We start from the raw sequence: 24,821 nt of genomic DNA on the forward strand, positions 1-24,821 counted from the left end.
CAGGAGTTTTGTGGAGTGCACTGATGATAACTTTCTCACACAGATGTTCAAGGAGTACAAAAGGGAGACACTCTGCTAGACCTGATGCTTACAAGCAAGGAGGAAGTAGTCATGGTTGTGAAGGCTCAGGGCAGCCCTGGCTTCAGTGACTGTGAGATGGTGAAGTTCAAGATCCTGATAGAAGGGAACAAGGCAAATTGCAGGATCACAGTTCCCTGGTCTTCAGGAGAGCAGACTTTACTCTCTCCAGGTATCTGTCTGGAAGAATTGTCGTGGTTGAGACGGACAAACGACATAGACCAAGTTCTTCCAGGATGAAAGTAGTAGATGCCATTTATTGCCACAAGTGCATTTTTATACAGTTTTACCAATTCATGTGTCTCTTCATTATTGGTTACAAGTTACAGCAGTAACATGTCATTGGCTATTTTTGCTATCATCAATGTTACTCTTCTACTCCCTTCTCTCTCATGGGTACATCCTTAACATCTCCGGATACTCCTTTACTCCCACCTTTCTCACGGGTAGGCCTTCATATCTTCAAGGCTAATTTCTGTTCCCATGCCCTCCGTCAGGGAATCCACGGACCCACCGTAGTCCCCCACAAAGAATCCAATGGGAGAGGGTCCTGGAGAGAAGAAGAGTCCAGGAGAGCTGGTTGACTTCTGGAGATCATGTCCTCCAGCCTCAAGAATGGATCATGCCAATGACAAGCAGAAAATCAAGTAAAGGTGGTAGGAAGCCTGCATGGATGAACGAGGAGCTCCTGAGTAAACACAAATGTAAAAAGGCAGCATTCAGGAGCTGGAAGTAGAGTCAGGTGACCCAGGGGCAACACAGTTACTGTTCTAGTGTGCAGGGTTAGGAAAGCCAAAGCAAAGGATGTGAAGGACAGTGAGAAGGATGCTACAAGTCCGTGTGCAGCAAAAGGAAGTATCGTCAAAAATATGGACCCACTACTGAATACGGCAGGGTACATATTCAGTGACAAAAGGACATGGAAAAAGATGAGGTACTCACTGTCTTCTTCACCTTGTTTTCCACTATTAAGATTTGCCATTAGGAATTACAAGCTTCTGAGACCTCTTGGGAAGTTTGGACCAATGAAGACTTACTCTTGGCAGAGGGAGATCAGTTTGGGGAACAGTTAAATAAATGGAACATACAAAAGCCTATGGGTCTTGATGAGATGCACCCAAAATCTGTAGGAGCTGACAGACAGCATTGCAAGGTCTCTCTTGATAATCTTTGAAAGGTCAAGCCAGTCTGGGAGGCTCTCAAGGACTGGGGAAAAAAAAAGTCACTGCTAACTTCAAGAGGGGCAAGAAGCGGGATCTGAGGAACTACAGGCAAGCCAGCTTTACCTCAATTCCTAGAAAGATGATGGAATGAATTATTATGAAAACCATTTCCAAACATACTAAGGTCTAGAAGATAACTGGGAGTAGTCACCAGGGATTTACGAAGGGGCAGTCATGCCTGACCAACTTCATAGCCTCCTACAATTAAGTGACTGGCTTGGTAGATGAGGGAAGAGCAGTTAACATTGTTTATTTTGTGAAGCCATTTGAACTGTCTCCTATAGCATCCCCATAGGCAAACTGATCAGGTATGACCTAGATAAATGGACAGCGAGATGAAGTGAAAACTGGCTGAACTGCCACGCTGAAGGGATTGATGTCAGCAACACAAAGTTCAGAAGCCACTGGTCATGTACACCAGTGATTCATCCTGGGACCAACACTGTTTAACATCTTCATTAATGACATATAGTAAGTGCACTCTCAGCAAGTTTGCTGATGATACGAAACTGTGAGGAGTGGCCGATAGGCCAGAGGGTGGTGTTGCCATCCAGAGGTGCCTTAACAGGCTAGAGAAATGGGCTGATGGGAACCTCATGCAGTTCAACAAGGGGAAGTGAAAACTCCTGCACCTGGGGACAAAAAACTCCAGGCACCAGTACAGCAGCTTGTCAGAAAAGGACCTGGGGGTCCTGGTGGACACAAAGTTGAACATGAGTCAGTAACGTGCCTTTGCAGAAAGGTTGTCCAACAGCAATCTGGGCAGTCTTAGGAAAAGCGTTACCATCAGGTTGAGGAAGGGGATCAACTGCCATGAGACACATCCGGAGTTTTGCATCTGACTCTGTACTGTCCAGTACAAGAGAGAAATGGACAGACTGAAGTGTCTCCATGAAGTGCCATGAAGGTGGTTAAGGAACTGGAGCATCTCTCATATGAGGAGAGGCTGGGAGCTGGGATTTATTGTCCTAGAGAATGCTCAGGGGAATTTTATCAGTGTAGATAAATACTTGATGGAAAGGAGTAAAGAAGATGGAGCCAGGCTCTTCACAGTGGTGCCCAGTGACAGGAAGAGATGCAATGAGCATAGAAATTCCATCTAAACATAAGACATCTAAATACTTGTCTGGAACAACGGGCAGAGAGGTTGTGGAGTCTTCATTCTTGATGATATTCAAAACCAAGTGGACACAACTGTGATCAACCAGTTCTAGCTGACCCTCCCAGGCTGAGTAAACGACTGGACTAGACAATCTCTAGAGGTTTCATCCAACCTCAACAGTTCTGTGATTCTGTGAAAATGAGAGGGAGGCTCTGTGTGACTGGCAACACCAGATTGATGGTTTATTAATCTCGGTGCCACAGTACACTAAAATGTTCAATTGCAATTACAACAACTACAAAACCAGCAGATTTTTGCAAAGGTGAGGTAATAATTAATTTGGTAAATGAATACCACTTTCAAGAAGAAACGTAATTGCAGTCAGAATGGACAGGGTTGTTTACATATTAGGTTAGCTGTGTTTAACACAATGCAAATTGATGCATGATGTCACCAGTTTCACTCATTTTTTTCATCCACAACAGGAAATACTAATGGATAAAGAAGTACCATATCGTTGCCTGGCATTTGGCTGCTGTGACCTTGGAAAGGTACTTGGGCCATATTTGCAAAAGCAGCTCTCAGTTTGCTCCAGTGAATTGACTTGCTTATGAACTGTGGCTCTTTTTCTCCCGTAGTGCAGAAACCTCAGCTGCTGGGAAATGTCATGAGCATGGACTGGCTCAAGCTTTGCAACACATGGCGTTACTACATGTGGCTTTTGCAATCACAAAATGTCCAGAATTGAGCTGGCACTGAGATATTTTCAATAACTTATCTTGAATTTTGTGTTCCCAGCTTGTTGCCAGTCTTTTCCTTTGACACATTTCTGCAATACTTAATCACAGGCAGCCTTTGTTATTGCTCATGCAACTTGTGCACATACATTTCTACTTGCTATAGGCGTAACACCTTTTGGGCAGCAGCAGGCATCTTCTCATTACTGGTAGAACTGCAACACAACTGCATCTCTGTGGGATCCACACAGGCATTTAGGAGCCTTTTGGGTGCCAAAGTATTCCTGGCAATATACAAAGAACCAGCTTGAAGCATTCCTGCTCACCTCCTGAAGGCACCTGGACACTCCTTGCTGTGCCTTCTTCCCACATGCACATAGTGGCTTCCTAGGGCTTTATGGTTATTTCATTAAGGATTTTGAACTTCTATTAGGAAACTATCTGATTCTTAGATGCTATAGTACTGGTCTGTCTGGAGAGACCAGTTTTCAGAAGTATAGCTCCAGGTTTTAAAATGGAGTACCTAAAGAGAGGGACATGTTTATGTGTCTAACAACTGCCCTCATCTACAGCAATGCTGAGCATCTGTGAACACACAGTGAAGCAAATCACATGTCAATTACTTAAATCTCAGTTGAGAATCCTACACAGAATCATAGAATAGTTTGGGTTGGAAGGGATCTTCAAAGTTCATCTAGTCCAATCTCCCTGCAATGAGAAGGAACATCTTCAAGCAGATCAGGTTTCTCAGAGCCCCATCCAGCCTGTCCTTGAATGTCTCCTGGGATGGGGCATCTACCACCTTTCTGGGCAACTTGTTAACCACCCTGCATTTTGGCAAACACTTTAACAAATGTTAGCCATCAATATTATCTAAATACATATGGGAATTTCCTATTGTATCTTTTTAATATAGGTCCATAAATTCTAAATGTTCAGAATTACAACTGAAAGTCAAAACTCACCCATTCATACAAAGGCAGTGCATGTGCCCGGGGACACCCGTGAGCCTCTCAGCAGCCGAAACTCTGCCAGCAGCACCATAGCTTTCTCCTTGCTTGCATCCTACCCTGTCTTCCCAGTTTCCAAGGCAACAGCAGAGCCCAGGCGATGGATGCACAAGGGAGGCAACAGGGATTCCATAACATTTTCATGTCTATCCATGATTTCCCATTGTTTGACAAAGAATCACAAATGTACAAATGTGAAAGCTGCTCAAGCATACAAAATGTCTGCCTATGGCTTTATTCTCACTTATTTGTGATGGGTGATGTCATATATTGCTCAGGCATGTATATCAGAGACCACATGACTTTCTGAGTCTTTCTGTTGGTACTGGAATGAGCAGGCTCTCTTCATTAGCTTAGCGTTTGCCTTCTACCTGGTAACTACGATACTTCCACTTGATAAGGACTGTCTGAGTTCACCTTTGGAACCTGATGCTTAATTGTAATGTGTATTAAGATAGAAGAAGATTTCTGCCAGCAAGAGGGTGGAATAATCATGAAGGTATTTTTAATTCTGGTAATAAAATACAGAAAAGGAAAATCTATTTTTAATTCAAAATTACATCCCACTGCAGGCACTAGAAGCAGTTAAATACTACAATGCTGAGCATGCTTTTATGAATGAGTGAAAGCAGTTTCATTGTAGAGTCCTCTGTGCTTGTGTTTATTGTACCTGGGGGGGTTGTGTGTTTAGCTAAGAACAAAAGAGGAGAGAGGATGAGCGTGAGAGAACATCACATTACAAACCAATTAAGGGCACTGTCAATTCTAAAATGATCCATGCTTCTTTTGAGGGAAGAACTGTTTCTTCATGAACCTAATATTTCTCTCACACCCTATGGTTACTCTTGGGAACTTAGATTATAACCTCCAAGAGTCAGGAATTTCTGCGAATATGGTTGTACAGGACACAGCAAACAGAACCCCACTCATCTGGCTTTGAAAGCTATCGTAATAAACATGATCACATGTCACAAACTGACTCCAGAAAGGGAAAAATATGTTGATCATCATCAGGCAGTGATTTACTGAGAAGGAAGGCAAAACAATGCAGCCTCTCATTTTTTCCACTTGGCACATCAGATGTGATGGGGTAGCAGCCAGATGGCTCCTGCCCCCATCCCAACTGCATCTACCTTTTAAGATTGCTCAGTAGATGAAATGTCTGCTATCTCCATGAACTGGGTCCTCCAGTCAAGAGATGACTAATATTCCAGCATCAATATAAATGAAATGCTGATATCACGTTTTCCAGGGTAGCTTATTTGCTGCACATCATTGAGAACAGGGCACAGATAGTGACTTTGATGATCTGCTAGTCACCGTTTCTTTTGTTCCCTAGCCTCCTTGCTTTATCTTGCAATCCGATAGTCACTTGTAACTCAAACTGACACTGAGCAAACTCTAAACTTCATCTGGTGATGTCTGCTAAGAGATGCAGTAGTCTGTGGTGGGATTCAATGTATGTTGTTTAAAATGGCCCGGGTTCCTCCTGGGACAGTTCAGAGTGCCATTGCACCAGGTGGCTGGATCTTGCCCTGCTCCCTCCTGCCTGCCCATTCCTCCTCCTTTGCGCCAGTTCTCCCTCTGGCACACTCCCTAAGCCAAGAAAAAGCTTCTTCCCCATCCCTAACTGCGGAGTTTAAGGAGATGAACTGACTGGTAGAGAAGTCAGACATGCCCTGGAGCTACCTAAGGGAAATAGTAACACAAAGGTTATACCCAAAGCAGGGCAAGGGGAATAGGACCATCCTTTTTTGCAGCTTAAGGATACTGAATCAGCCCATCCTATGGACCTACTCACTTCTGCAAGTGCCAGTTTTCTCAGTGCCCTGGAAATCTCTAATCCAAGTTTTCTCCTTGTCTCCTAGGGTGGAGCTGGAATCATAGCTGGAATTTCCAAAAACCAGCCATACAATGAATTTATTAACTACAAGACCAGCATAATGCTGGATGCAGAGAAGCAGACTGCAAGAAGTCAATGCGTGAATTTCGTTCAATGTTTGTAAAGCTTGTTGTGAGACCATCTGAATTCTGCTTGAAAACCCTATTTAATTATTCACTATGAAGGCAGGTAGTATCTTTCTATTACATTCATGGAAAATGTGGAAATATTTTTCAGTACAAAGCAACAGAGAACATTTTCATGAACAAGCTACACAACCTCTGCCAGGGTAGCCATTTTGTCCTCTGGAGCAAGTGTTTTTACATTCTGTTTAAGCTAGATTATTATTAACATTTCTTTTTGAAATTATAGAGGCATTCTTACCAACAAGAAAAGAAAATATTGTTTAAACTTACCAAGGAAGCCATGTGAGAAAAATAATCTGATTATAAAAGATTACATACAGATAAATTGACACCAGCTAGAAAATCTCTACCATACAAAATCAAACACTAATAAACAAGAATTTAACAAAGCTAGCTTGCTAGCTTGATTTCCTCCCTTATGAGTGCAATTCTGCCCATAAGGGAAAAATGATACTAAGTGGGGAAGAGGGAATTACCTATTCTCATATATATATATATATATATATACACACTTTATATATATATATACACTTATATATATATATATTCTCTTTTTTTTTTTTTTTTTTTTTTTTTTTGCTTAGATACTGTAAATAGATAGCCACCTTATACACACACTTCCAAAAGACACAAATGTTCTTTCTGGCAGATTCATAAATAAAATACTTGAAATTGGACTGAAGCTAGGAGCAGGGAAACAGTTTGCGTCTTGTTAAATTACTCAGGGAGAGGAAGGAGTTGTCACCTGCACTGACTGTGTCCTTTGCTGGCAGAATGGCTGCAGGGGGTGGGGAGGGGGTCAGACTTTCACAGCTCCCCCCCAGTATCCTCCCTGCTCAGCTTCAAATGCTCACAGGGCTCCAGCTGGACAAATGTCCAGTAGAGTCAGGGCCGATAAATGTCTTTTTCCAAAATGCACCATGGCCTCAGGCACTTTCCTGTGACCAAATGCTTCCATTTTGAGTTTTCCTGTAGGCAAGCTAAAGACAACAACCGTCTAAAATGGAAGTATCTGAGATCCCATAGACGGCTCTTTCCTGCCTTAATAAATAACAAACAGATCAGAACAGGTGATTGCTGGAGTATCAAAGGCACGTTCTTAGCATGAACAAATTTTATAGTGGAAGGGGGAAAATTTTCAAAAATCTTTTTTTAGTCACATACAGGATTAGCTTCTAACAATTATTTATGAATGTTTATTTTGAGTTGGATAAAGGAGGAAAAAATAACCTTATTTGGATTACCTCAGGCACATATATCACATCAAAAGAGTCACAAGCTTTGTTCTGTGGAAACGTAGACGCATCTGAAAAATACACTGGAAGACCAAGAAAGAGATTATTTGTAAATGAGAAAAGAGTGCCTCCCCTACAACAACCAGGTTCAGGGGAACAGCATTACCTATAGCTCCTAGGCAGGCTGCCACATCTGAATGGTCCCTACATATACATGTTCATTATGCTTTAACGTGGAATGGAAAAGTAGAATAACATCCCTCGGGAGAAAGGGTGTGTACCCAATATATGGAGTAGGCACATAATTTTTCCAGAGAGGATTTTTATTTCCTCATAGCTTTAGCAAATAAAAATATTAGGCCTTATTAAGCAGAAAGCAATAATTGAAGTACCTCCTACTGGGAAGCATAATTTAAGGTAGCATAACAACACTTCTTAAAAAAAAAAAAAAAAAGTAGTAAGACGACGAGTTATGGGCTTTTTGTTTGGTGGGGTTTCGTGTATATGTGTGCGTGTATAACTTTGTAATGGGGCTAATAGGGAGTAGCAAAAGATGAAGGAAGCAAGGGGAGAACTCTTTCTGATGCAGAGTATTGCTAGCTGCCCCAACCCTTTCTGGTGAAGTAAGAAAACTTGTCCCTTCAGGCACCAGAGCTGTGTTTTACAGTAGTGCATTGCAGCACTATCCCTTAAGGACTGTGCCAGTCCATCACATTATATAAGCACATAGTATTTTCATAGATGTCTAGAAAGATCTACTAGGGGTATACTCTTTAGAAGTATGCAGCGTGTGACAATGTCATCCATGAGCAGATTTCCCTGCATGGAAGATTAGGAATTTGCCCCATTTTTGAAGAGAATTGGCTGGAGAAGAGACCAAAGACCTGGATTATTTTCTTCGTTCAGGTTATAAATCCTATTGCTACTTTGATTTACTGTGCTCTTCACCTCATACCTTCTAGAAAGATATATCTGTCAACAGGGTTGGCCTCAGGTTTGATTCTTAGATTATCACAGTACTGGGACCATTGTGTGCTTAATGCAACCAAATTTCTGATGTATATGGGCACCTCACATATGGTGGGAAGAGGAGAATGGTTATTGCTTCCACTTGACAGACTGGAAAACATCTGTTAGAAAACAGAAATATCTATAGAGAACATAGGCCTACATAAATGTTTTGAAGAACTAGACCATATGTTGGACTATCGTTCCACAACACCGTTGGTACAGTGGCTTATACTGAGGTCATAGAACTAAACAGGGAAGAGAAGTTAGGAGACAAGGTATCTCAGTGCTACCACACCTCGTATAATTTCTATTTAAATTAAAACTACACAGTAGCTAGCAGCTTTTACAGCCTCATTTAGCTTTACCATCTTGCCTCTACGAGTGGACATTGTTTGTCTTGGTCAAGACATTCTGCTAATGTGCTTAAAAATGCCACATTCAATGAAGGGAACAAAAAAAACAAAACAAAAAAAAAACAAAAAAAAACAAAACAAAAAAAAAAAAAACAAAAAAAAAACAAAAAAAAAAAAAAGAAGAAAGAGATTGTTCCCTTCCCCAAAACCATGAGTTCTAATTGTCAATAGAGGAGAATGCTTCCCTGCAGGCTGCCACTGATCTGTTGAAACAAAAGTATATTGCTTGGTATTATTAATTTCTACCTCAACACAAAAGAGTCTTTGTAAGCGGCTTAAGATGCACACCACTAAGCCTGTGCTATCTATCCTCATTTCTTCCAGACAGTGTACCTCATGCAAGACCTTTAGCCTTGGGGGTGTTGTTCATCACATAGACAAATAAAAATCAACAACCAACAGAAGTTAAGGCAGTCAGATTACCTAATCTGAAATCCTTTCAGTGGTTCTGTGAAACAGAAACAGTGCAACCATGAGCACTTGTGAAGACACCCGTTAGTTGTTTGGCATACAGAAGTCTCCATTTTTTACAGTGAATGGTCTCCTGGGAAACAGATACAGCTAAAACTCAAAGATCCAACAGCAAAAGAAATGCTACTGCAGCCCCCAGGCCCAGTGGGACAGTCACCCTCCCTTATAGTTTTCCTACCAAGGAGTTTTCAGCCTCCCCTCTAAATCTTTCAGTATCCTCTTTTCCTGTATTTCTCACAACTCCTACCAATTTTTTTAATGATTATGACTGGCAAATAAGCTGTGTAGGATTTATGAAAGGACATGTTTCTGTCTAGGGTATCTAGGGCTTTTCTTCCTCTAGAAAAAAACAGAATACAAACAACACCAAGCAACGTAGGATGGTGTCCTAGTTTCTAGTAGAGGAGATGCACTGAAATGTGTCACTTGGGTAGCTATTTTTAAGGGTTAGTTAGAGATAAAGTGTAATTACACTAAGAATTAGAAGCTAGACATGCTGAACACTAGTGGAACCTGCTACAGTCCCATGGCAGAAAAGAAGATCTTTACTATCAAAGATTGGGCTCTCACGTTTGAGTTAAAACTTTGTTTAAAATTCATTTGCTGGCTCCCCTTCTCAGCTCTACAAAGAAAGCTATAGGATAAATGGTTTCAAGTACAACCCAGGTAGGTAATTTCAAGGGAACATTACTTGGACAACCAGATAAGCTGTTATTTCCCCAAAGGGCTTGGGGCAGCATGTTGTAACTCATTTACTAAAACAACCTCAGTTTGTTTAATGCCTAATCCTAGAACTGCCCAAGCTCTAGGAAATACAAGTACTATTGTGGGTATACACAGTTGTATTTATTTGCTGACAGTTCAGGCAGTTTAAGTGTTTCTCACTCCTCTTCACAGGGTGTACACCAGGGAAGAAGCATAGAGATAAGAGAAAAGCTTTAGCAAATGCCTGTTTTCCTGTGCATCATCATAGATCTCACCGTAGGATAATAAGCCCATGAGCAAAGTAACAGGGTACACTTAGAGCAGTGGCTGCAGGCAGCAATCAATTAACAGAGCCAAAATGGGCAAGGTATTAGTTATGCACAGTAGTTCCCTTTTAAGTCTTTATTCCAGCAATGCCTTGCAAGCACTCTATTAAAGGATCACAGAAGATGTTGCACACGTGTGGGTACCAGCTCTTTCAGAGCAGTGAGTACTGCAATGACTGGAGCATTGGCAGCAGTTCTCAAAGCAACACTCCCATAAGTGGTGTTTGGGTGAACTAAGGACTAAGCTTACAAATTGGGTAGCTGCGATACTCCATGGGGGATTTTATTATACTGTTGTTTTGTAGGACTAAGAAGTCTCACAGGCCTTTTAACTACCAACAACTGCAGCATAAACTCACTCGGGATTCTTGCATCCTTTAAACACATGGCAACACGCATCCCCCCTCCCTCACTGTAAGGAAGCCACACATACCTCTGCAGATATGCACAACAGGGTGCTGCTGCACTGCTCCCACCTGTCTGAGTAGAGGTCCAGGTCCTGCTGCAGGGACCAAGAGCATCAAACAACAGTCCTGTAAATGCATAACTTGGGTGCAGGAGACAGCTATTGTCAGGGTAACTACCTGACTGCTCCAAGATTGCATGGGTGCTCTGGGTAGCCTTTTGAGCCATGTTAGCTAGAAATCTGCCCATCACCTCTTATCTCCTAAAGGGAATCGACTGCCACAAAGAGTCAATCTCTTTACAGTTAAGGACAGCTTAGTGATTATTTTTGGGAAACACTCAAGAATTTTATGCCTGAAGAGAAAGTCCAGGTTCATAATCGAGTTGTCTGCTAGGACAGATTCATACTTCTCTGCATGGACTTTTCATATTTAGAGAGGAAAATTGGGGAGACAGGACAGCTCAGGACCGAGTAAAATTAGAGGCAGCCACCCACATGCATGTACTACAGGCCCTGGAACTAAGAGTTGCTGAATGGCAGTGGGCAAGCCTGCAGCTATCTTGCAAGATCAGTTTTGACAGCTTGTAATGTGCAATTCAATACCTTCTCCCTGACCTCACTACCATGTATGTCCATAAATAGGAGATGCAGGATTTCAAGCGCAGTGTCTTGTTTCTACTAGTTGAGGCAGCTTTCTCCCCAACAATAGATTAGCTGTTAAATGCAGGAGTGTCTAACAGTGAAGCCCAGTTCCCATAAATTAGCTACCATCTTAAGGCAAGCAACTGCAGTTTACTCATGCTGCCACATTCATGGCTTGAGAAACCTCGCTTTGAGTTTAAACTTTCACTGACGTTAAGGATTAAACTGAGAAGTGAAGCTACAGAAAACTACACAAGAGTTATTCTCTTAATCTAAAGAGAGAGAAATAAGGCAGAGGAGACAGTTTAGGACACAAAAAGCCTTTATGTTTGAGAAGTTAACCATTTCAACAGAAGACTCTGAAGTATTTTTGCAACTACTGTTACATTGGACAGTCAAGGATACAAAACTGCTGACAGAAGCAACAGTGGAGAGCACCAAATTAAAAAATGCATGCTTCAGCACAACTGCACAGATTCCTTCTCTCAATGAACACTTGCCTGCTCAGACTATACTTAACTCCTACCAATTTCAACTTCATGCTTCATCCTCCTCTCCTTCCTCTTCAAACTCCCCCTGCTCATCAGCAGTGGCATCCTGGTATTGCTGGTATTCGGAGACCAGGTCATTCATGTTGCTCTCGGCCTCCGTGAACTCCATTTCATCCATGCCCTCGCCAGTGTACCAGTGCAAGAAAGCCTTGCGCCGGAACATGGCCGTGAACTGCTCCGAGATCCTCTTGAAGAGCTCCTGAATGGCCGTGCTGTTGCCAATGAAGGTGGCGGACATCTTGAGGCCGCGTGGGGGGATGTCACAGACGGCTGTCTTCACATTGTTGGGGATCCACTCCACAAAGTAGCTGCTGTTCTTGTTCTGCACGTTGAGCATCTGCTCGTCCACCTCCTTCATAGACATGCGTCCCCGGAAGATGGCGGCCACCGTCAGGTAGCGACCGTGGCGGGGGTCGCAGGCGGCCATCATGTTCTTGGAGTCAAACATCTGCTGCGTCAGCTCGGGCACCGTCAGGGCTCGGTACTGCTGGCTGCCGCGGCTGGTGAGAGGGGCAAAGCCCGGCATGAAGAAGTGCAGCCGGGGGAAAGGCACCATGTTGACGGCCAGCTTGCGCAGGTCAGCGTTCAGCTGCCCGGGGAAGCGCAGGCAGGTGGTCACGCCGCTCATGGTGGCCGACACCAGGTGGTTGAGGTCCCCGTACGTGGGAGTGGTCAGCTTCAGGGTGCGGAAGCAAATGTCGTACAGGGCCTCGTTGTCGATGCAGTAGGTCTCATCCGTGTTCTCCACCAGCTGGTGCACAGAGAGGGTGGCATTGTAGGGCTCCACCACCGTGTCCGACACCTTGGGCGAGGGCATGACGCTGAAGGTGTTCATGATGCGGTCGGGGTACTCCTCCCGGATCTTGCTGATGAGGAGGGTGCCCATCCCAGAGCCCGTGCCGCCACCCAGCGAGTGGGTCAACTGGAAGCCCTGGAGGCAGTCACAGCTCTCCGACTCCTTCCTCACCACATCCAGGACAGAGTCCACCAGCTCAGCACCTTCTGTGTAGTGCCCCTTAGCCCAGTTGTTGCCAGCCCCACTCTGACCTAGAGGGTAGACCCAAAGCAACGTGCTGCATTAGTGCCCATGGGAGGAACAGAGATCGTCCCCCTTGTCCCACCCCCCGCGGTTCATTCCTCACTTCCACCCCTACTATGCTGTTGGTATTTGGCCCTCCCAGGTCACCTGTGTGCTCACAGTTCCCTGTGCTAGCGGCTCCTACTTTGAGACTCCTCCTTCTCAGCCTCACTTACCAAAGACAAAGTTGTCAGGGCGGAAGATCTGTCCAAAAGGGCCAGAGCGCACAGAGTCCATTGTGCCAGGCTCCAGATCCACCAGGATGGCCCGTGGGACATACTTGTTACCTGCAGGAAGAACCAGCGCCAGCGTTACAGCCCCACAGTTGGCAGCCAGCGTCACAGGAGCCCTGCTGTGCTCCCTTCCGCCTCCCCAGGACACGGAGGGTGAGGGAAATTGGAGGGAAGTAGTTGGGGATGGGAATACAAAGCAGCTGTTACAGCTGTGCTAAGAGGTTACCCGCTGTGGAAAGGGCTGGGGCAGAGCCCCCATGGCAGAAGGCAGTGAGGACACCCTGCCTGTCCCCTTAACAGCACCTGGCCGGGAAGCTTGTTATAAAGGGGCGTTACCAGTGGCTTCATTGTAGTAGACATTGATCCTCTCCAGCTGCAGGTCGCTGTCCCCGTGGTAGCTGCCAGTGGGGTCAATTCCGTGCTCATCGCTGATGACCTCCCAGAACTGCGGGGACCATGAGAAGGACGGGGGGAGGGTCAGCGCCACCACGCCCCGCCCGCGCCCCCTGGCCAAAGTCTCTCGACGTGGCAGGCGGGGATTCGCCGCGTGTGGGGGGGCAGCCCCCGCCAGACGCGGCCACTACCGCGCCCCTCGCCCCACCCATCGCCGTGAGGGGTGTGGCACCGGCTCGGTGCCCCTGCCCCCACATGGCCAGGACCCCTGCAGCCCGCGGGGTGCACATAGATGGCATCGCTGCCTCCCCCTCACCCAAGATGCGCCGCGCCCAAGCCGCGGCAGCCACCCACTATCCCCCAAGAGGCGACAGCTGGGCGCCGCCACGCGTGGACCCTCCCGCGACGGGGAGAACCTGGCGGTGCTCCGCAGCGGGAAAGCGGGTGCTCCCAGCAGCGCTCTCCCTGGGACACGCGGAGCCCGGCTGAACGGGCACCACCCCAGACCTCGACCCGGAGCCCCGGGCAGACGGCTAGGGCGCCGGCCCGTACCTTGGCGCCGATCTGGTTGCCGCACTGCCCGGCCTGGATGTGCACGATCTCACGCATGGTGCCGGTGTCCGACGCTGCCCCTCTCCTGCCGCTGCTGCCGCCTTCACCGCCCGCTCCCGCACTCGCCGCTGCAGCGGCCGCGCCCCGCGCCGCCCCTTAAATTGGGCGCCGCGCCCCGCCCTGCCGGTGACGTCATGCGGGAGCGCCGCGGAGCCAATGGGAGCTCGGCGACGGGGCGTGGCTGCGGTATTGTCTCCCGCAGCGGGCGGTGTGGTACGGTACTAGGGGAGTGGCCAGGGGCGGGGCTTTCCCGGAGGGGCCGCGGCGAACCGGTGCCACCGCCCGCCGCCGGCCCGGTTCGTCGCTGACAGCGGGGACAAAGGCGCGGAGCGCGGCGGTGGGGCCGGGGGATCTGCCCGGGGGGTCTATTCCCCGTCCAGGGTCCCGCCCGCCCCGGGGCTTTGCTGGCCGCCCATGTGTGAACCGGCCCCGCCGCCGCGCTGCTGGTGGCAGCCCTCCCTCCGCCTTCCTACGGCCGCCTCAGCCTTTTGTTCCCCAAGACAAGCAGCTCTCCCTGCCGCAGCAGCGGGCGTTGCCGCGCAAGGCGGGGGGAGCCCGACACCTCCCACCACCCCCACCCTGCGTCGTTGCCGCCGTTCACGCGGCACCGGTGGGAGACTCCGCTCCCCACACGCAACCCCTCCATCACCGACCGCCGGTGACTGCCGCCCCCCTGCATGCACCGGCTGTCAGGATTCCCACGGCCTGACCCAGTTCATTTACTCCCGGCAGGACAGGGGTGGGTTTCACCGCAATACAGGCTGTGCGGTGTAACCTGCCGTCCGCCCACCCTGCCCGATATCCAGCCGTCCCCCGAGCGATCCCTGCCTGCCGCTCCCCCGGTGCTGAGCTCAGCTTTTTTCTCCACCTAAAAAGGTCGGATTTAGTTCCCGTAGCTGGGCCAGGAGCCGCTTTCTAGCAAAGCCACCGGCTCCCCGCTGTTCCCCGTCCAGCTGCGACCACCAGCGACCCTCAGTTAGACAATAGACAACGCGGGTGCTCCTGAGCAGGGCTCGGGGAGTATTTTCTTTGAGCTCTGCAGCAATCAGGTCCTATAAACTCTCAGCACGTTGTCACCTCGTTGCAGATTTACACATGGTAAGAGATGAAGAAAGGCGAGGAGCTGGAAATGAGGGGGGGGGGCAAGGCAGGTTTGAACAAGAGCGCCCCAGAGATGCTCTTTCAGGGTTAATTTCGAGCAGCGCGGTGTGGCACCGCGGTCATTACCAGGGCGGGAGAGCCGGCGGGCAGAGCACATGCCCACGCCGCCGCCGGAGTAGGAGGTCAGGGGAAGGAAGAGCACGGGAGGGCGGCACGGTCCGCACCTCACCCGGGGCCCTTCGGTTCGGTCAGCGCGGCGTGTTGGCTCCTCATCTGTACCGCCTGCTTCGCAGCACCGTCCGGATCAGCGTGTGCGGCGATGGGAGGGTGCGGCTCCCATGGGAGGCTGCCCAGAGCCCCGGCAAGGGCAGGCAGGCTCCCCGCCAGGCTGTACCCCGCTAAACACGGTTTTAGTGACCCTCTGTGTCAAGGCTGCAGCTATTCTAGAGGTACAGATAAAAGCTCATCACCATTTCCAGCGCACATTTCTTCAATATACTCTTTTCTTTGTTCTATTCATGTGCCGATGCCCCTAATCTTTCTAACCTCGTTTGTGCAGATCGATAATCCTGCCTGTGGATCACTCTAGGTCTAATTTTACATCAGCAGAAGAACCCGGTTTCGTCTGATTGATATGCCAAAGCATCCACACCTTTCTTTTGTTCACCTTACAGGGAGAAGGCATCCCAGCTCCAAAAGGGGATGCTGGATAATACAGGTTTGTCTCTGTTTTGTCTCTTCTGTAGTGATTCTGAGAAAAAATGCACTCCCTGTAAAATCTGTTTTTACTGGTCTAAGCCAGGAGCAATTTAATTATTTGGTTGACTACGCTTCACAAACAATGTGTAGCTTTAATTCCAAGTGAACTTTTTTGGTGGCATGTTAACTGCATAATCAACATCCACATCTATAATGACTTGTTTAAAAATAACTTGCAGATTAGCAAATTCAGTGGACCACTGACCGCTTCAGGTAACAATTCAAAGCAGTGCCAGCTTTTCCTATGGCTGCAGTGGGTGTGTTCCTGGAAACACAGTCACAGCCAAACTCAACTAGAGCAGAGCTGGTGCAAAATACAGGTACCATGAGTGCTTGAAACTATGATTTCCAAGTATTCTACATATTGTATTCAGTGCATATTAGTTATTTACTAGAAGAATTATTGACATTTCAGTGTGAAAGGGAGCAGCTGATTTTTACACATCCTCCATACCTATGTTAAGCTCATTCCTAACAGCTTGGGGTTTCAAAGGAAGCCATTTTAAAATCCAATTCAAGTAAAACAGATTATTAACACCAGAGGAACGAAACCCACCCCAACTGCTTTATCTTAAAATAAATTAATTCGCATTTTTGAAGGCCGAGGGATTCAAATATATCTTCTGTATAGAACTTGTTGAGACTAGAAGAAAAAAAAATGTGAAATGCTGTTTTCTAAAATAAATAGCTGCATTACTGAGGGATGAAGGAGGAAATCCAGGTCTAGCTTTTCTGCAGCCCCCAGACAAGACACTTTACAGTTGAACAGCAGCCATTCAGATCACTTTAGGACACTTCAGACAAGGTCCAGCTTAATTCAAAGGTAAGCATTTGAACCAGAAGGTTTCCAAAAGGTTCAATATAGCTTATTGAAAATTACTTGCAGGGAAATGAACTGTTCAGCTGTTAGCTGCCAGTGCCTCTCCCCACTCTGTATTTGCCTCACATCCATGTGTCTGTCAGCACAGCCCCTGCCCCAGCCTCGGCCGACCCTGGCTGGATTCCTCCATCCCCAGTCTCCTCGGCAACCATCCCCCCCGGCCCCCGCCTTCCTGCAGAAACGAGCTGCACAAAAAAGAAAGGAACAAAAAAACGCTGCAACATTTTCACTCGCCCGGCTGATTTCCCAGGGTGTAAAAGCAGCGTGGCTACGAGAGTGCAGAAATGGTGGCAGGGCGGGTAAAATACTGGGTCATAGGGTTATTCCGCAGCCATCCTCGCTGGATGTACAAGAGGAGGAATAATGTGACCTCAGTCAAGAGTTTGTTTAATGAAGATCAGAGGATCAACACAGTTTTATCCAATGTATCCTCTCCTCGCTCCCATGGTTCCCATCCTCCCAGCTACTAGGCTGGGTGTGATCACTCTCAGAGCCTCTGCCTTAAGCTACTGACATGGTCACTGATGAAAGTCCCAACTCACTTGCAGGATGAAGAAGGTTGCAACAGCCAGCTAACTAAAGCCCAAGGGAAGGACTCAGTCATTTAACGTCATAATAAGAAATATGTGCATTTGTGTGATGTACTGCAGCATGGTTTGTGGGTCATTAGAACATTTTTCCTAAAGAGACAATCCTCTTCCTTTCAGAGAGCATGCACCCATCTCATGACTCAGTGTCCTATTTCATGGGTCATGTTCTTGTTTGTGGCTCCTCTCAGAAGGATGTCAGTGATTGAAAGACCTTGAAGTTATGCCCAAACCCCAAGAGTGGCACCTAAGCTTTCTATATCTTGGGAGATGGGATGCTGCAGTACATAAAAATGAGAAAGAAGTTTGGACTGTCACAAGTTGTGGTCCTACACCATGGACCAGGCTAGACGGTAGATGACCTGCGTCTAAGGCAGCTCATTCGATCATTTAGGGCAAAACAACATTTTGTGTCATTGTATCTCAGAAGAGGGCAAGGGAGGGGCAAGCCAGGAGGACCCTGGGTACATTTAGGAGGACTTCAGGGTGATGCCCACACAGAGGAAATATTTTGTATCTATGCAAACAAAATTTTTGTTGAGGGTCTCAATTTCTGTGTGCCTTCTTGGGTTTTGCATACGGGTTGCTTGGAGGCTATACCAATGGCTGGACAAACCTGTGCCTGCTGGTGGGAAAGGACAAGAAGCAGTCAAGGCTGGTAGCAGCCATGACTATGTGCTGTGACCCTCGGTAACCTTGTCCTCAACAAGAGTCCTGTCTGTAACCTGGCCCAGCTGTAGAGTCTCTGCACAGCCTCTCCAGAAAATTGCTAAACTATGGGAAATTCAGCAGCGCAGCACCATACCCAATAAGAAAAGGTAGAACTGCAGGCAGAGAGCATGATTATCATCAGCAGCTCAAATACAGGGAAGGATCAACACCAGCATGGAAAGCTGAGAGATCCTCAAGGAAGAAAACAGGTTGGTGGCAGAAAACCACAGCGTGTCAACACTGAGGACATGGAGAGCAGCAATGGGAGCAGCAAAGACCAGTTTGTCTCCTCCTACCCACACCTGCCCAACCAGCACGCCAGCAGCTGTCCCTGTCCATCAGTGCAACACTCAGACCCCAGAGCCCATCAAAACCAAGCTGTCTTCAAGCCACAATACCCAGGATGGCTAGTGGCATGTGCCCAAGTGCCCAATGGGATGCACAGCAGAGAGGGCTGGTCACACCACTGGCAGCGGCCCCACACCAGCCCAGCAGCAGGGTGGGCTCTGCTCACCCAAGAAGCCCCAGCAGGAGAGACCCAGGTCATGGCCATGCTGTACTTGTAGCCCCAGGCCCACCTGGGCAGCACCCCAGGGAAGCAGGGGCATCTCTCCGGTGCTGCCACAGTTACCAGAGGGCTCTGGGGCTGGGACTGCTGCCCTGCAGCCCCTGTCGGTGCTGCCCATCTCGGGGCATCATTGGCCTTGGCAGGAGTGAAGCTGGGGAATGCTTGTGTCGCCTTTTGGGGCTGCTTATGCATCTTCCCCACAACCGGCTTCAACCAGATCACGGGATTATTTTTTTCTCTTCTACTGCTGCTGCAAGCCACTGTTTCTATTCATTAGTTAGAAATATGTGAATGTTTCAGTTTTGCTGAGAGCACTGTCTGCACCTGCCTGCTCACCAGCTACTCATTATTAGACAAGGTAAAGATTACTCTAGCAAAACAAAAGCTGGAGCAAGACTGTCAGCTGGAATCCTGCTCAGCACTCTCAGTGAGGAAAACCCCCAGCCTCAGATTAAGGGCTATCCCTCTGGCACCTTGTCAGCAAAAATTATAGCAGTAAAGAGTCCCAAAGAAGGCTCAGAGGGGCACACTGGCACCATGCGACACCTTTCATGTGCATAGCATCATGCGTTGTGAACTTGATCCACTCGAGCAAATGCTGGACCTGTCACAGCATTATTTTTGTTTCACCTCATTCACAGTAAGGTTTACAGGTATGCCCTTCTATAAGCAAATAAAAATAATTCAAGCATCTAATAATGTCTCAAACTGCATTTAATGTATGAGAATGTAAACCACAGAAGTGCAAAATAGAGATGAAAAATGGTTTCCTTAATCGGGAAATTATTGAATGACGAAGAGCAAAGGGCAGGTAGGAGGTGAAGGGCAGTTTTCCTGCAATCAGGTGAGAGTCCTGATGAGAAACTGAGCTGCTCTCTAATAAATCTGCTTGCCTGGCCACCAAACATGACAAGATGCTGTATGGATGCTGGGGTCCCCGAACCAGTGACAGGAAGGCATTTTGATTCCTGTGTGCTCGGCTCTCCAGGCATAAATATTAATAAGGTTCCAGCCTCAGTGCTGCTGCTGATGCAGCTGTTTCTACATTCATGTGGAACAAATTCAGTAAATGCAAAAGAGCAAGGCATGAAAGAAAATATTCACTTGCTTGTCTAAGTTATTATTGAAATCTGCCCTTGGTCCTTTCTTCCCTAAGCTGGATATTTGTATGTGTATATGTGTGTTCAGGCTGAACTGAGATCGAGCAAATTTGCATCGTTTGAGGATCTGGTTGCAAATGGCAGCATCACAGAGTAAAACCACCTCCCGACCCTCATTCGCAGTCGTGGGGTCAGAATCTGGAACAGCAGCGATACAGAAACTACATGCCTAGCAAACACTCCTTTTTGCTTTGATCCTTCTTGGTTAAACGTTTTTTCTTTCCACCCCATGGATTCATCCCTAAAACCCTGATAGCAACATGCTGCCCTTTGTCGTTACCAAGCCGAGTTTCTACTGAATCTATTGCCTTGCTCGGCCAGCTGGAATTTGGTAGGAAGTAGGAGTCTTTGTAACCGGCTTGAACAAAGAATATTTTTTCAAGGTCTGCCACTACCCTGCTCTCTCCTCCCTGCAGTAATATTGCGGCTGGCAGCGCTGCTTGCTGCAAGGAAGAGTGTGCTTGTCAACTCGTTAACACTTTCTTTTTCCTTTGCAAAACACATGGTTGTGCAAATGAATTGTAAAGATTTTATCAGGCAGCTGTTTTGGCTGCACTCAGGTGCCTCGGATAGGCATCTCTCAGAAGACTGGAAAGAAAACAATTATAATTTTCAAGTCTGAGAGAAAAAAAAAAAAAGGCCCCATATCACTCACATGTATATTAAAAATCTCCGGCTTACTGGAAAAGAAAAGGACTGGAAAGATTTCTCTCTCTCCGGCATCAGTTGCCTTCCCATTGCCAGGCTGGAGGGAGATCTGGATACCAAGTGCTTGCAGCTCAGAAAAACAGGGTTTGGGGGAGCTGCACAGGGATCTGGTTGCTGTCGGTACAGCGGTACGATCTCTCTCCTGATGACAGGATTTACACAAAGGCTTTGATCATCTGGTTTATTAAAGCTGGAAGCATCCTCGCTGAGCTAGAACTGGCGGCAGACGCAAACACTGTTTCCAGCCCTTCCTTCCCCTTGTATTTTAAGGAATCCCTGCTGCTGGGATTGCGGGGATGGGGAAAAGGTGGCAAAATTGGGGTGTGGTGACAGAGGGCCACTGTGCTGGTGCTGACATTGTCACCCGGGGTGAGCAGTCTGGGTGGGTCGCAGGCGCTTATAGGGAGCACAGGGGAGGGAGTTAATCAGTGCCTGAAGAGCTGCATGGCTTTTACAGGCTCATCCTTGCAAGGGTGGAGATGCAGGTGTGTGAGCAGTCCAGCCAGCAGTAATTCAGAAGCCCAAACTACAGCATGTTGGACAACCAAGCAAAATTCAGCATTGAAAGCTTTATCTTCAGCTTACAGGAGCTAGCAGGTGTTCATTCAGTTGATTTCTGTAGAGGCTGGCTCAGATCCTGAATCTAGTAAAGAAAGGTATCACTCCCAAATGCCATAAATTCCTTTGTCCTTCTCTCTCCTCCTATTTTCCCATTTATGGTTCTCCACAGGATTTAGGAGTAATTTTCACCTGATTTGTGTTTGCCTCATGAGAAACGCATAACAAACATCCCTTTATGGAACTGCATGCATACACAAGCCTTTCAGTCATGGGGGAGGCCAATGTCCATCCTAGGACTCTGTGACAACAGCAGCTACAGTGCCTGGCACCAGCATTTTCAAAGACCAAGCTGAAAAGGGAGATGATTTCTTGTACTTTCTGTAAGGAAGCAGGGAAGCATATTTATCAGTTGCTGTTCAAGGACAGGACACAGACTTTTTGAAGATGAAGATTCAGCCTCTTGGGATCTTACCTGACTTTGAAAATACAGTAAATGAACTCTGATAACATTTTCCTAGGGTAGTATGTTCTGACAGTGTAACTATTCCATCTGTTCTGTTGTCATGCAAATAAGCAACACACCCATCTTCAGATACTAATGATAAGTATTATTTTATTCTATTTTTAACTCTGGAGATTGGAAACAATTGATGTTTGTGAAAAATATATTCTATATAATCAGCAGTAACTTCAGACAGACTGATTAAGTGGCAGCTGTAGCTGTTTGACATACTTCTGCTGGGAAAACAAATACAGCCCTGGTCTAAATCATGCTGTTCAAGAACTGTGCTACGACCTTGGAGAGCCTGGCCTGAACAGTCATATCCTTAATGAAGCAGAAAATACTGGGCTTCTCTCTAGTCATGTACAGGTATTAAATTACTGTTTGAGATATTTAATCTTTCTATTAAACCACTGTATTAAACAGAACAGGAAGGAAAAAGTAACAGAAAAGCCTGTCTTGAGCTAAGCCACCTTTGAGCAAACACTTGAGGGCTGCTAGGGGACAATGCCAGGCCTGTTAGCTTCACTCCTTGTCTGGGGAGGAGGAAGCAAAGAATCAAAGCTGATTTTGTCTAGCTAGTTTTGCTTGCAAATGGAAAAATTAAGAGGCCATGCCATTACTTTAAAATGTAATGAAAGAGGGTGTCTGTTTGAAAAAACAGACTGAGAGGCAGGCACTTGCTGGCATGCTTGAGAAAGGGAGAAGCTGTGCGCAGACATGTCCGGTCAGACCTGTAGGCTAAGGACTCTGTGACAGAGACTATTAGGTCCAAGGCTCAGTCTAAGGAGGAAAAGATTCATGGGAGTCTGGCATCAGGAAAGGGAAGGTAGCCAGAAGGTTGGGACAGAGACCAGAAGTGCAGCAAGCCCCATAACCAAGACCACACCAAACTATCTTTCAAAAAATAGGAATTTAATTCCCCTCCCAAGACAATCTGAATCTTGTTCAAACCTCTGTTTATGCGGCTGCCAGCAATACACTTTGAATTAGTGATTTCCACAGCTAAGAACATAACTCTTTGCAACCTGTACATACAAGTCAGCCCTCGAGTCAGGAGCAGACCGGCATCCCCTCTGGTTCAAGCACACAATGTACCCTGTGTGTGTTACCTAACCCAGTCTCGCGTCCTGCTAGGTGACCCAAGGACAGAAAAATAGCAGAATCCATCAGGTGTGTTGTGTGTTTTTTTCTTCCCTTCTCAGCCTTTCTAAAGCTCATTTCCATCAAGCTTTCACGCTTCTTCCCCTTCCTGTCAGGTCACAGGTATGTAATAGCTCATTACACCTGCACATCTCACTACAGCTGCTGGCTTTTTATGCACTGGAGTTGATGTTTGTAAGCTGCTTTGGGATTCTCCACTATGAAGCAGCCTATCTGCATATAAAATATGATTTCCAGTCGACTGCGTAAACCTTTTCTTGTTCCTGAGGGGAGCAATGAGTCACTCCATGTTAGTGCCTCCCGTCCAGCAGCTCCAAACCCACATGTCTCAAATGCTCCAATAGATCGAAGACAAGTTCCTCCAATGACTCACATAACAATAAAAGGAAAACGTCTCATTCGACAAGGGCTGAAATTTAGTCTGGGCTCACAAAGGTCATTACAAGCTGTGTGTTATATAGACTTTCTCTTCCAGCTGTAGGGAGATAGGCAAGTGTTATTGTACTCTTCCAGTCTGTGGAGGAGTGAAACAAAGCAGAGTAGAAGAGATTTGCACAAGGTCACCATGCTAGTCAGGCACAAAACCTAGCAGCCCTGATTTCTAGTCCAACACGCCCTGCAGTGGATCACAACCAGCTGCCTGTCACAGAATGACCATGCCAAGTGCATCCCAGACCTCACCCCACCCAGGGCAGGGAAGTCCCAATAACCAAGGATACAAACCTGACAGAAGAGGGTTTTCCTAAAGGGAAAAAGCTGGTACCTTAAGCCTTTTGGAAATTGGGAACTGGATTTCCTTGGAGCAATGCCTGCCTAGGTACCAACAGATGCACTGAGAAGTTACTATAGCAGTTCTGCTAACTATTACTAGCAGCTATTCCGGATGTGGAATTGCTTGTACAACTACATTTTGCATTTGCTTACAGGTGTTTCTTCAAACATTGGCTTTTCATGGGGGGACTGGCCTTGATATTGCTTTAGATCATGAGATCCATAGCCTGAATTTGGTGTAGTCCCCTTGCAGTTCTCTTAAACTGTTATTTTTTTCAAACAAGCTCACCAGTTGGATTCCCCAATTTTCTGCACCTTTTTCAAAAATTCCAGCCTGGATTATCTTCCTGCCTCTTTTCTGTGACCCTAAGTCAGGCTGATCAACACTTGACAAAGTATTTTGAGCCACCCTTAAGTTAAGAACATGCTGCAGCCATGGTTAGATGTTGCAGGAACAGTTTCCCATCACAGCTAAACAAACTTCCCATCCCAGGATCCCAGGGGTCCCATAGTTTTTGCCCAGTATGGTTCCCCAAACTGACTCATCATCATGTCAGATGAGGCCTAGAAAGCAGGACTTGGACAGACTCTCCTAAAATTGGTTTAGATGGCCACAGCATCATAGTCACAGTGACTGTACAGTTTAAGCAGAGACACTCTCTCGCTTGGTCGTGCTTGCTGGATGCTGCCCTTTGTTATGCCAGCACAAGTATCTGGGCAGTGGCACGGCAAGCTAGACCAGAGGACTGATCCAGCTGAAAAAAACAATCCAACTATGACAAAAAATAAGTATTTGTTCAGCTGCTGAGGTGCTCTGATGGCACAGCGAGTGAAAAGGACCCTTTCAGCTACCAATGCTACTGAGGGAAATCTGCATACAATGATTCTCCAAGTCACAACACAAATCAGGGTCCCTGAAAGTCTGGGGCTGCAGCACAGCTACAGTTACAACAGCAGGGTACCAAGAAGCCTCGTTGGAGCGGCTGAGAGGCTTTATTTGGCTTTATTGAGTGGTCATTTACTCCTCCACAAAGGCACAATAAATAAGAATGTCCTTGAAACATCAACAGAGCATTCACTGATACACACTAATGG

General features: G+C 46.7%; 2 protein-coding genes across 2 annotated transcripts in view; both read right to left on the bottom strand.

Moving 5' to 3' along the window:
• The window catches only part of LOC309437108 (tubulin beta-1 chain-like), an 11,998-nt gene extending 4,561 nt beyond the window's left edge, over nucleotides 1-7,437 (bottom strand). The window contains exon 1 of the mRNA XM_082047105.1: nucleotides 7,423-7,437. The gene's annotated coding sequence lies outside the window, so the exon portion shown is untranslated. The remainder of the gene's footprint in view (nucleotides 1-7,422) is intronic.
• Nucleotides 7,438-11,691: 4,254 nt separating this feature from the next.
• Nucleotides 11,692-14,315, bottom strand: LOC309436223 (tubulin beta-2 chain). The gene is made up of 4 exons (XM_082045245.1): nucleotides 14,195-14,315; nucleotides 13,586-13,694; nucleotides 13,193-13,303; nucleotides 11,692-12,985 (listed from the first exon to the last, which is right to left on the bottom strand). The coding sequence occupies exons 1-4, from the start codon at nucleotides 14,249-14,251 to the stop codon at nucleotides 11,925-11,927; spliced, it is 1,338 nt and encodes a 445-aa protein (XP_081901371.1). The 5' UTR covers nucleotides 14,252-14,315; the 3' UTR covers nucleotides 11,692-11,924.
• Between the last annotated feature and the right edge of the window lie 10,506 nt (nucleotides 14,316-24,821).

Source organism: Streptopelia decaocto, assembly GCF_964273445.1.
Source record: "Streptopelia decaocto genome assembly, chromosome: 2".
Taxonomy (NCBI): domain Eukaryota; kingdom Metazoa; phylum Chordata; class Aves; order Columbiformes; family Columbidae; genus Streptopelia; species Streptopelia decaocto.